Here is a 12,292-nt window from a genome sequence, read left to right on the forward strand (position 1 = left end):
AGCATTGGAATAATCTCCATTACACAGCACCTTCCATCCCAAGGAATTCTAAAAACACTTAGTAAACTTTATACAGTCCAGGTGTAACTTTGCAACTCACTCATTTTCATCTGCCTCCACTGCGGAATTTTGAAAGCCAGGATTTTTGCCCTGCTCCAGCCTTGCAGCTGAGCCTTTTATTGCTTCACTCCTTTATTTTGCTGGAGATGAAAAGGTTAGCTCACTTTTTGATTACCTTAATTCCTAAATCTGGTCTAATATCCTCTCCAGTGTGAAAGGAGTCGTGTACCCTATACTTCTATGACTTCAAGAGAAGAGTTCAAATGATTACTCTAGTTTTGCTTCTCCTTTGAGCTTTACTTATCTTGGTGCCTATGTGTGTACCAATTCCCGCGTCAAACACATGCAAAGCCACACTTTTTCACTCACTACACACATGACTGTTGCCCTCTGTACACACATCTTCACTAAATACACACACTTATTCACACATACAGACTCCTTTCCTACACTTACACACACTGTTCTGTTAGCTTAAATTGGCCTTGAGGGGTCACGGTTTAGCTGGTGAGCATTTAACAGCTGGACGCTGGCTGTTCAATTAACAAGCCTACTTGTTTGAATTTCCTACCTGTGTCCGGCTTGCTACACTGTATTTCTTACATAATTGATTGGTCCTAAGATTGAATTGATTTTTAGCATAATGTTCATGGACAATGGCAGTACAGATGTGAGGTAAATTATGGCAGTCCCAAAATGCATGCTTCCAAATTTTTGCCTCGGTTTCTGGATGCCCAACTTGAAACACCTTGTGTCTGATTTTCAGAACTGTATTTCCCGTAATGGCTGCTCAGCATCTCTGAAAACCACGCACAAAAGGCAGGATTCTTCTCATACTTATACCAGTGTAAATCAGGAGAATATCCACAGAAGATAGGAGTTACATCATGCAAGGGAGATAAGAATCACATTCGCAGTCTTTGGACTTGAGTACACAGATTTAGTGACAATATCTAAAGATTTTGAACCTCCACAATTAAAAAAAAAAATGTTCTTGGGTCCACCACCTAAACTATAAGAGTTTGCTGTAGTCAGAGTTTGCATTTAACCTCCATTTGTACAACAGTAAATTAGAGTATTGACACAAATGTTTGCAGCCCCATTTGAAGTGAGCTGCTATTTGATTTCCTGTTTTAAGGAGATGGATAATCATAATGGGTTATTTCACAAATGTACCAAACAGAATGCGTTTAGAGATAAACACAGCGCTTGCCACCATACGCAGAGATATGGAGCCTTAGGATAAGAAAGCTAATGGTAAACATAAACAGGAGAGTTAATATTTGTTCTCCTTGGTGCTGTTGATTGGTTCAGCAAATCCTTTGTGGGCCATCTATGTTCAACAGCTCTACACAGTACACTTGAGCTAAATTACATAACAGTTTGTACAGCCGCAATGGTAAATTGTGATTCAGATTGTAAAGTTCTGTCTCGTAACTATGCCATATTTCTAAAGCAAATTACTCCTTAATTGAATTACTCCACTTCAATATAAAAATACAGCACTGTCAATGAGTCATCCATTTTTTTCTGATACAGTTTGTAAAAGCTTCCAACTGTTTAAAGCAAGGGTTAATTTTGCATTAAGACCACTGCCTCCTGGTTTCTTTCAAATAAAGCCAGGGGAAGTTCAGGGAAAGGCTCTTTCTTTTGGTAATGAAGCTCTCTCATGTTAATGATCCATGCAGGCTCCCTTGGCTCCTTTGAATTAGAAATACTCGAGCCTGTGCTCCTCTGCTTCATTAACATTAAAGAGAGGTAGATTGGTGGCTATTTAGGGCACAGTGAAATTGTTGGCTATTTAGGGCAAATGAAAATGGTGCTAATTGTGGCTGGTAAATTCCATTAGCCGTCTAATCCCATTTTGGAGTTAGTTTGGCAAGAATATGAGAAACAAGCACAGAAACATCCTTTTGAAGGGAATGTGGTATCAAAGTCAGGGTTAACTTGGACAGACTAACTCTTTCATAAAGTGGCAGGTCTTTTTCAACCCTCCCAAAACCTGGTTTGATTTTTTTGGTGCTGATGCCGGGTTAGGGTGCGTGTGGGTGGGGTAATATCTGAATGAAGAGCAGGACAAAGTGTGGGAGAGTTGGGGAAAAAACATTCCCAGTTGAGGGGATCCAGCTGTGGAACAAACTTCCAGAGGCTATTCAGGGAACATGGAGTCTGACTGTCCTCAGGAAGCATTGCAAAACCTTCCTGTTTGGAAAAGCCTTACCTCCACAGAAATGACACACACACCCCTTCCACCCAAAAAGCTCCAAACAACCAAAAAGAAAAACAACCCTCAAGCCCCTAAAACCAATCAACCTAAAACATAGAGTAAATGAATAAAACCTAAAGAGAAAAAATAAAAAAACCCAAACCTTGTCCCAAATGGAGTTTTTAGGCCAAAACGGGAGAAATGCCAGTGACTCCATAAAGAGAACTAGGAACTTTTCCATTGTTAACTGATGATACACGGAAGGCACTCTCCTACTACGGTGATGGGCAGCAGTGCAAAACTGTATGACTGACAGATTGTATCCAGACTGGTTTGCGCAGACTGAATTTCCTGTCCACTTTTACACCTATTGGCTCCCATAGAAAAACTGCCTCGAACACACAGTTGCCTGTGGGGCTTCAATATAATGCAGAGATACTGTGAAAATAGAAAAACAAAAGTGACATGTTGCACTGAAGCTGGGAATTGTGGCCCTGAATCTCCTCTCGCTTGCTGTGGTTTTCCATCACTGTAGCACAGGGATCGGCAACCTTTGGCAAGTGGCCCGTCAGGGAAATCCGCTGGCGGCTGGGACAGTTTGTTTACGTGCAGTGCCCACAGGTTTGGCCAATCGCAGCTCCCACTGGCCGTGGTTCACCGTCCCCGGCAAATGGGGGCTGCTGGAAGTGGCAGCCAGCACATCCTCGTATGAAGGTTTTCCTCCATACCTGAGCAGGTGCGAAAGTGCTCACAACCTGACAGTACCATAGTGGTTGTCAGTTGCTTGCTTAATTAGTGTGAATACCTTGGCCCATCTGATGCCTACAAAGGGAGGTTTATTAGTAGTGAACCACCCATTTAACCCTTCTAAGCTCCTTCCAGTTAGTTTCTATTGATTTATTCTCCATACTCCCCTCCACCCACTATCCTGCTGCTGAGTGTTCTGTAAAAGGCAATACTCCTGGCATTGTACCTAGTTCGTGTTAAAAGTTTCTGATCGAAGCTACATTCATCTTGCAAGAGACTGTCTTGCATTTGATTCTTCTGATGGGGTATGGTATTGAAAGTCTGTTCCAGTATTTATCGGTCGCTCGCTGGCCTATGTATCTCCTGTGTCCTGCTGATCGTGACTCCCCCCATGTCCATGTTATGTTTTGTATTTGTAGTGGGCTAATATATTTGCACTTTCAATTAAGTATGCCCATCCACTGCTGCTTTATATGAACAAGGATTTATCTGATCAACACATGTAGCTTGCTTCCAAATGCATGATTTTGTCGAGGTAGGGTCTTCCGTTTGTAGTTCTGGGAGGACGTAGCAGGCTTTAGACTTTACGTGTGTGTCTTCCTTTTTGCTTATTTCTCCTTCCACTCCTGCCAGCTGCAGTGATTCTGGGGCTGTAGGCACCAATGGATATGTGCATCTTGACATTAAACACCGTACCAGGCTGCTATTATAGCCTTCTGTGGGACTGTTTCTCCAATCAAGAAACATTTTCTTTGCTCTTTACAGGTTTCTTTAATAGAGTCTGAGCAATTCTAACTGCTGATTAGACTTTGCCATATGACTGCCTGGTATGACTGAATTCCCACTCCTGGGTAAACTACACAAATTCACTGCAAGTAAACTGGGGTCTCTTCTCTAAAACTACACAGTTTGAGATATCACTTGTGCTGAAATGCTTCACTGCTTGTGTAATGCTGACAGGCCCCGGTCGTCAGCAGGATTGAACCTGGGACCTCTGGAGCTTAGTGCATGAGCCTCTACCGCATGAGCTAAAAGCCAACTGCCTGTTAGCTAAGGCTAACAGAACACCACACCCAGAAGCTGTGTGGGTTATATACTTCCCTTAGCTAAGGAAACATGTCCCGAGCTTCAGAGACTTCCTAGTTGAGATCCCCGAGGAGCCCCCACTTGTAACGCTGACAGAACCTGGTCATTGGCAGGCGGGATCAAACCTGGGACTTCTGGAGCTTAATGCATGAGCCTCTACCACATGAGCTGAAAGCTAACTGGCTGTTAGCTAAGGCTGCAGAGCAGAGTCATTTAACTCTCTCTTGCTGAGTGGTCTTGATGCCATTAGATGGGACAGAACACCACACCCAGAAGGCGTGTGGGTTACACTTGGTCTGTGATGATCACTGTAGTAGTGTCTGACAGTTTGGCTAGTTCCCAGAAATCTGCATAGTCATCTATAATAATGAAAGCGGCAAAGAGTCCTGTGGCACCTTATAGACTAACAGACGTATTGGAGCATGAGCTTTCGTGGGTGAATACCCACTTCGTCAGATGCAGACTGTTAAGAGCCATTAGGAAAGGGATAGATAATAAGACAGAAAAAATACCATCATGTCAGTATATAAATCCATGGTACACCCACGCTTTGAATACTGTTGCATTTCTGGTCACCCCAATCTCAAAAAAGAGATATTAGAACTGGAAAGGGGTCAGAGAAGGGCAACAAAAATGATGAGGGGTGCGGAACAGCTTCCATCTGAGGAGAGATTAAAAAGGCCTGGACTTTTCAACTTGGAAAATAGATGACTAAGAAGGGATACAATCGAGGTCTATAAAATCGTGACTGGAGTGGAGAAGGTGAATAAAGAAGTATTATTTTTATATTGTATTTGTATTGGCGTCCCTAGCCTCTGTTGGTGTCCCCAGCCTCTGCTTACCAGAAGCTGGGAATGGACGACAGGGGATGGATCACTTGAGGATTACCTGTTCTGTTCATTCCCTATGGGGCACCTGGCATTGACCACTGTCGGAAGACAGGATACTGGGCTAGATGGACCTTTGGTCTGACCCAGTCTGGCCATTCTTATGGTCTTATTTACTCCTTCACATAACACAAGAACCAGGGGTCACCCAATGAAATTAATAGGTGTCAGGTTTAAAACAAACAAAAGGAAGTACCATTTTACACAACGCACAGTCAATCTATGGAACTCGTTGCCAGGAGATGTTGTAAAGGCCAAAACTATAACAGAGTTCAAAAAAGAATTAGATAAGTTCATGTAGGATAGGTCCATCAATGGCTATTAGTCAAGATGGTCAGGGATGCAATATCATGCTCTGGGTGTTCCTAGCCTCTGATTGCCAGAAGCTGGGAGTAGATCACAGGGGATGGATCACTGAATGATCACCTGTTCTCTTCATTGCCTCTGAAGCACCTGGCATTGGCACTTTTGGAAGACAGGATATTGGGCTAGATGGACCATTGGTTTGACCCAGTATGGCCGCTCTTATGTTCTTACAGTTTGGGGGACAATAAGGGGAAGAGAGGGCTGTCCTGTGGTGATAGCTGTTTAAAAGCTTTGGGGTAATCAATACAGGTGAATCTAGTAACTCCAGCTGTACTTTATTCTTTTTAGTACTGGAATTCAGTTATCTTAACTACAATGTGTCTCACACACATGAATGTTGTCATTATTACTTTACATTGTTGAGTAGTTTTTGATGGACTGGACTGGAGATAGGTGAGAAATGGGAAATTAGAGAAGAAGTAGTTTTCTGAGTTTTTCTTTGGATGATCAGATAAATGGTTCTGTGAAATCATCACCTTTTTTGCGAAGAGTTGACTAACCAAACAATTGTCCATGATGCAATCCACACACTCTCTTTCAAGTCTCTTCCTTTGTGCAGGAGCTGAAAAAGATATTTGTGAGCTTAAATGACATATGCTTCCCATTGTTTAATGGCCATTTTATAGATTATTATTCATATATTTGCTCCCCCCCGAGAAGTTAACATTGTGGAAAGACATGTAATGCTAATGTGTTGCACTTATAAACGGTAGTGCTTTCCATCCAAAGATCTCAAAGGGTGGTAGAAACACCAGTAAATTAAGCTTCATGCCAGCTTTGTGAATTAGGTATTATCTGCATTTTAGAGATGGAGTAACTGAAACACAGAAGTTAAGTGACAGAATTGGGAATAGAACCCTTAGTTTCCAGACCATATTTCTGAGGATCCAATGAAGTTAATTGAAAGAATCCCGCTAACTTCAGTGGGCTTTGGGTCAGGTCCTAACAACTGAAAAAATCTGAGGTAAAGTCCGAGATGTCACACAATTCGGTTATATTCTTGTTCTGGCTTTAGGAACTGACCGTGTAGAAGGCCTGTTAATCAACTGAGTAATCTTTGGGTGTGGCTGGAGACAGGACTTGTGAAGAATGTTGAAGTTTTGGGAACTTCTTTTCATTCCAGATTGGTCCTTTAGACATTTTTTCATGAAAAAGCATGAGAGTGTGACAAAGCAAGAGAGAGAGAGACCCAACCTGTGTTAGATCAGCAGTTAGGGCATGCACCTAGGATGTGAGAGACCCAGCTCTCCCTGCTTTGGAAAGTATAGTCTAGCACAGTGGTTCCCAAACTTGTTCCGTCGCTTGTGGAGGGAAAGCCCCTGGTGGGCCGGGCTGGTTTGTTTACCTGCTGCGTCCGCAGGTTCGGTTGATTGCGGCTCCCAGTGGCCGCGGTTCCCTGCTCCAGCCAATGGGAGCTGCTGGAAACAGCAGCCAGTATGTCCCTCGGCCCGCGTCACTTCCAGCAGCTCCCATTGGCCTGGAGCAGCGAACCGCGGCCACTGGGAGCCGCAATCAACCGAACCTGCGGACGCAGGAGGTAAACAAACCAGCCCGGCCCACCAGGGGCTTTCCCTGCACAAGTGGCGCAACAAGTTTGGGAACCACTGGTCTAGCCGATAGCAAACAGGCCTAGCTCTACCACAGACCTTCTGTGGAACCTTGGACAAGTCACTTCACCTGTTTCCTCTCCACCCTTTGTCTTTCTCATCTATTTGCAGTATGAACTCCTCAGGGCAGAGCCTGCACCCCCATCCCAGATGGGACCCGTAGGCGCTGCTATAAAAAAAGTAAAATGTAATAATATTATTAAATGAAGGGTTTGAACACAGATTTAATGTATTTTTTTCCTAGAAAAGAGGCTCCAGACTTTCCTTATAATTTAACCGTGACTGGTAGTTATAATAAGACAACCACAGTCCATTACGTCTCTGATACTTTATCAAACCCCTATGGTTGGATGGCTCTGCTCTTGGACCAGGAGACTTACACTCTGACTTTTGGTAACCCTTTCGTCAGCAAACAACTGCAGGTAATGCTGTGTGTTTTGTTTGTTTATAAAATGGCTTTTGTAATGGATGAACAGCATTCACCAAAACTATATCAAGGAACAAAGGAAGAGAAACCCTCCCATTGTTCTGGATGGGCAAACAAAGGAGGAAAAGTACTGCGTGCACATAAAAGAACACAAGATAGTCTTCAGATCACATACAACGGCAACTTTATGAAATTGCTCTGAGCTGGAAGAGCATTCTGGGCACTATTGGTGAATGTTCGCCCCAGTGCAGAGGGCCAGAACAAGACCTGTGAACCACTTAAGACCCACTGAAGCTTGGTCTTGATGGCCCCTAATTTCTACCCTCGTTTTAATGTGGTCAGGAGGATTGATTTAACGTCCACTTCCCACCTCTCATACATAGTCTTTAACATTCTATGCTTCTGATGCCAATTCACAAAAGAATGCATTACACTTCAAGAAAATGCATGTTCATTATGTTTCCCTCCATCTAGTACTCGGCTACATTTGATAACTTCATTGCTGGGAATTACTTACTGGTGGAACATGAGAACCTCCCATCCTATGCTGAGGTCATTCTGCTCTGTGGGACAAGGCCTGGTCAGCCACTCCAGTCACTTCCTTCATACAGTCATAACAAGGGCTGTGACTGGTTTTTCAACAGCAAGTTGGGGAAACTAACCTATTTAGGTAAGTGCAATGCAAGTAATATATGTAACATTGTGCAAATGAGCAGTGCTGGAGCGGCCAATCTGCAATTAAAGGCTCTGATCTGCAAGGTCTTAGGCATGGACATAGCTTTAAGTCAGTAGGACTACTCAAATAATAAGTTATGCACATGCCCAAGCCTTTTCAGGGCCAGGGCCTTAATCTCTTACTGTACCTTCCTTTATGGATAACTATGAGCCTTGGCAACTGATGCTTTGGAGGTAAAAAGGCTTTGGAGTCCATTATCAATCCCTTGAATCCCCCACCTTAAATGTCTTAGGAGATATTTGCTGTGAGTCCAATCCTGCACCCACTGAAAGTCATGGGAATATTATTATTATTATTTTTTTTACTAAGGATCACTAATATGAAGAGTGGGTCCTTACATCGTGAACTCTCAGTGGCTTTGTAGGCCCATAGGTTGAAAACGTTGAGTTTTTAGAGATAATTTCTAAATGTTGTGGCTATTGACTGTTCTTTATTGTGATTTATTGACTGTTCTTTATTGCAATTTGGAACTGACAACCTCTTCAAAACCTGGGACTTTCACCCCTTTATCCTTTTCTCCAGCAAATCGGTCACTCTGGTGCTAAATTCTGGTTGTGAAAGGAGAAGTAATGATTAGGACCATGATTAATAATGGCAGTACCGGAAGTCACTAGACCTCACAGTGCCCTTGGGAGGCAGCTATTGTCATTGTCATTTCACACATATGCTATATCTATACTGCAACCAGGGGTGTAACTTGGAGCTCCCATAGATGTATGTACTTGCACTCCCGTTCGTCCAGTCTATATGGTTAAAAACAGCAGAGAGAACACAGTGGTTCAGGCTTCAACTCAGGCAATAGAAGCCCACTTGACCCCCCGGATAGGTACTTCACGGTAGTGTAGACATACCCTTAGTGAAGCTAAAACACAGAGGGCCTGAATCTGACTTAGCTAGACCATTTTGACACTCGTACAACTTCATTGGCTTTATTGAGTTACTTCTGATTTGCACTGATTTGATTGCAGTAAAACCTAGAGAAGTTAAGTGACTCACCCAAGGTTGTGCTACACATCTATCACAGAGCAAAAAATCTTGATTTCTTTGCAATTTACTAACAGTAAGGAGGGGGAAAAGACACATACAGCTACATGCAAATCTGAAGATAATTCCCCACTGAAGACCTATTATTTCCAGTACAAATATGTCAACAGTTGGGCACTTTGGATACCCTGCATAATATTTTCCTTGAAATAGGAAGCCTGGGAAAGCTGGAAACCTGTGGTGTATTTCTTGGCACATTATTGACATTAAAGAAATCGATCTGACTAATGTTGTCAGCGGTAGTGAACTATGATGTACCATTTAGCACGCAGCAGTCTCAAACAGAATGGCTACATTTCTATTCCTCCTTTCGTCTTGTTTGCATTCTGATTGTGTTGCATTTAGTACATTGGTTTTTTAATACGGGGGGAAAGAATCACATATTTGGCATTCAAATGAATTAAAACATCTCCATCTCACATTTATAATCCATGCTGAGAACATTTGACTAGACTGCAACTAGTACTTTACTTACATTATAACTGGGAGACCACTAATACAATCTACAAGATGGCCACAGTGGTCCCTTCCAGCCTTAAAACAGACGAATCTGTAAATTGAAACAGAGAGAATGGCGCTTTTGGTTTTAGCCCTCGGAACGCTCTGCTGTTTAACATTGGGAGCTGTTTTTATTTTTGTTACATTTAACTATATGAAATAATTAGTCAACTAATTAATCCAGTTTACACGTTTTGTAGGATTCTTCAGCTGTCACTCACGTCCAAGCCTGAGGCCTATGTTTAGTCTCAGTTCTCTTGTTCATGTGACTTGGTCTCCATGGCTACTGGCTGCATCTGCTGACACCCTACTCTCTATTTACTGCTTAATTAAGAATTTCACGCTCAGTCCTTATCTGCCGCTAAGAACAAGAACACACTGTTAAGAAATTCCAAATTTAGGCTGCTGCACAAGGAAAGCCTTTCTTGTAGGCCTGACTGTGTGGAGCCTCTTTAACTATTCTCTTGGCAACTGAGCTGCCACCCTTCAATCAAAAATCATTAAATGGGGCAGAGATAATGAGCATGTAGCATATCAAAAGGAGGATGTTTGCTTGTGCTAAGGAGGAAAAGCTGTAAGGGCCTATAAGCAGCCGCCACTTCAAAGGAAGAGGGGGCTGCCCCGTCAGCAGGGCTGATAAAGCATCATTTGTTCCTGCTTGACTTATGTAAAAGGTCTGGTATGTTAGAGTCCCGTCTTGCAGACGCGAGTCCGCGCTCTTGGTGCTCGTGTGTCAGCAGTTAGGCAGCTGGGCCCAAACAGCATCAGCCAGAGCATATAATCACTTGACTCCGTCTCGACAATGGACACTTGTAGGGGGTGGTCAGGGGGAGGTCCCTAGGATAATAGGAACACAATTATTGCAGCTGCTAGGGAGGGCTATAATTCTTCCTGGAGAAAGTAGCAGGCCCTCATACTGCTGGGGGAAGACCTTGAGTGTATTATTCATATTCTGACTTTTGGAAGCACTTTGCTGTACCGGTGGGGTTCCAGCAGCTGCTCATGTATCGCCTCTCTCTAATAATTGTACATTCTGTCAGGGGTCAACTTACTTTTGACCCTCTCCCTTTGTGCCAGTTAAAAGGCTTTTTAGGGCAAACTGTTGGGTAGTGGCAGGGGTGCATTAAATTCAAAATTAACGTCAGTAAATACGGATCAGATGCCAGCTCATTCAGAGGCAGGCTCCTAAATTCACACAGCCCTTTGCTCAGCCCCAATGGAAATTTAAAAAAGACCCAACAACTGGGAAGATATTGTTATTCAAAAAAGCCAAACAGCTGAATGAATCTGCCTCAGCCAGCACTGGGGACTGTTCATGTTCAGCTCAGATGCTCTCTACGCCCCCCTTGTCTGATCGGTCACGGAATTTGACCAGCATCCTGCAAGCTCTCGTCTTCGGGGAATGAAACTCTCTGACACAAAGGATGAGAAAATATAAGGTTGGGAACAAGGTGATTAAGCTGCCCCGGTGCTTTCCTTGTTTGGAAATTAGAGCGTGGCACAAACAATGCAGAAGACTCCTAATGTGGAGGGATTATAATTATAATGGGCGATAAGTAGAACCCACAGGATCCAATGTTTCAAATGCATGGAGGACACATGCAATGATCCTGTTAACCAAGGTGCTGACTGCTACCTTTGCACGTTAATCCTGTTAACTAACTCCCATGCAGCCCTTTGAAAAAGGATCTGTTCAGAAGTTCAAAATACAAGGTGCTCACAGGCAGATTATTCCCCTTGGCTGCTGGGAGCTGGGGGAAGAGGGTTGTAGCCTCCTGTGCTGAAGGAATTTGGGGGCTACTCTCATTCATACCTCTGTAACTATGCCGTTAGGGTTGCTATGTATCCTTGTGTACGTGGGAACGTGCTATTTTCCTCCAGGACGTCTTGTGTCCCAAAAGAAATGCTCTCGAAGCACTTGTGGGTCCTGAAGTCACTGTCTGGCCCTATGAAATGCTAACCTACTGTGACACAGGCTCATGTCATGACTGTGTTTTGACGTAACATCACCACGTTGTGGCATGGTGAGCTCATGTCACAGTGTGGAGAGGTAAATGTCATACTGGGGCAAACGCAGACAATGGCATCTTTAAGTCTGAGGTATTCTGTGCAAACTACAGTTATGACTTTTTTTGCACTGTCAGTTCTTTGAGACAGGGATTGTCTTTTCGTTATGTATGTGTACAGCACCTACCAGGACTGGGCCCTGATCCTTGTCTTGGGCCTCCGGGCAGTACCACCATATAAATAACCAGTGGCATGTATTTTAAATTCCTAGTGTTGTGGAACCTTTTGAAATTACAAAGTTGTTTTCATTTCGAAGAGTTCAAGGTGGAACCATTTTTCATTTGTTTTTCCATTTTTATGACCTTTTCATTATTATCATTAATTATATTTGCATTGTGGTAATATCTGGGAGACGAGTTTTGAACCAGGATCCCATTATGGTAGGCACTGTACACCTATGTACAACTGAAAGATGGCCCCTGCCCCAAAGAGCTTACAATCTAGGTATAAATCAAGACATACCAGATGGATAAATAGACAAGTGGGGTCGGGGAAGTACCAGGAAGCAATGGGGCAGTATTGGCCAACATGATAAAAAGTGGTCTCAAACGGACTGTGGCT

The 12,292-nt window shown here is 43.3% G+C and overlaps 1 protein-coding gene across 6 annotated transcripts in view; it reads left to right on the forward strand.

Moving 5' to 3' along the window:
* PKHD1 (PKHD1 ciliary IPT domain containing fibrocystin/polyductin) overlaps window positions 1-12,292 on the forward strand; it is a 363,852-nt gene that overhangs the window by 207,931 nt on the left and 143,629 nt on the right. For all 6 annotated transcript variants that reach the window (XR_006289317.1, XM_043542122.1, XM_037893881.2 and 3 more), the window contains exons 48-49: window positions 7,204-7,381; window positions 7,861-8,056. Coding sequence is in view for 5 of the 6 variants with exons in the window: in XM_043542122.1 (XP_043398057.1) it covers window positions 7,204-7,381; window positions 7,861-8,056 (374 nt within the window). In the remaining variant the exon portion in view is untranslated. The remainder of the gene's footprint in view (window positions 1-7,203; window positions 7,382-7,860; window positions 8,057-12,292) is intronic.

Source organism: Chelonia mydas, chromosome 3 (assembly GCF_015237465.2).
Source record: "Chelonia mydas isolate rCheMyd1 chromosome 3, rCheMyd1.pri.v2, whole genome shotgun sequence".
Lineage (NCBI taxonomy): Eukaryota > Metazoa > Chordata > Testudines > Cheloniidae > Chelonia > Chelonia mydas.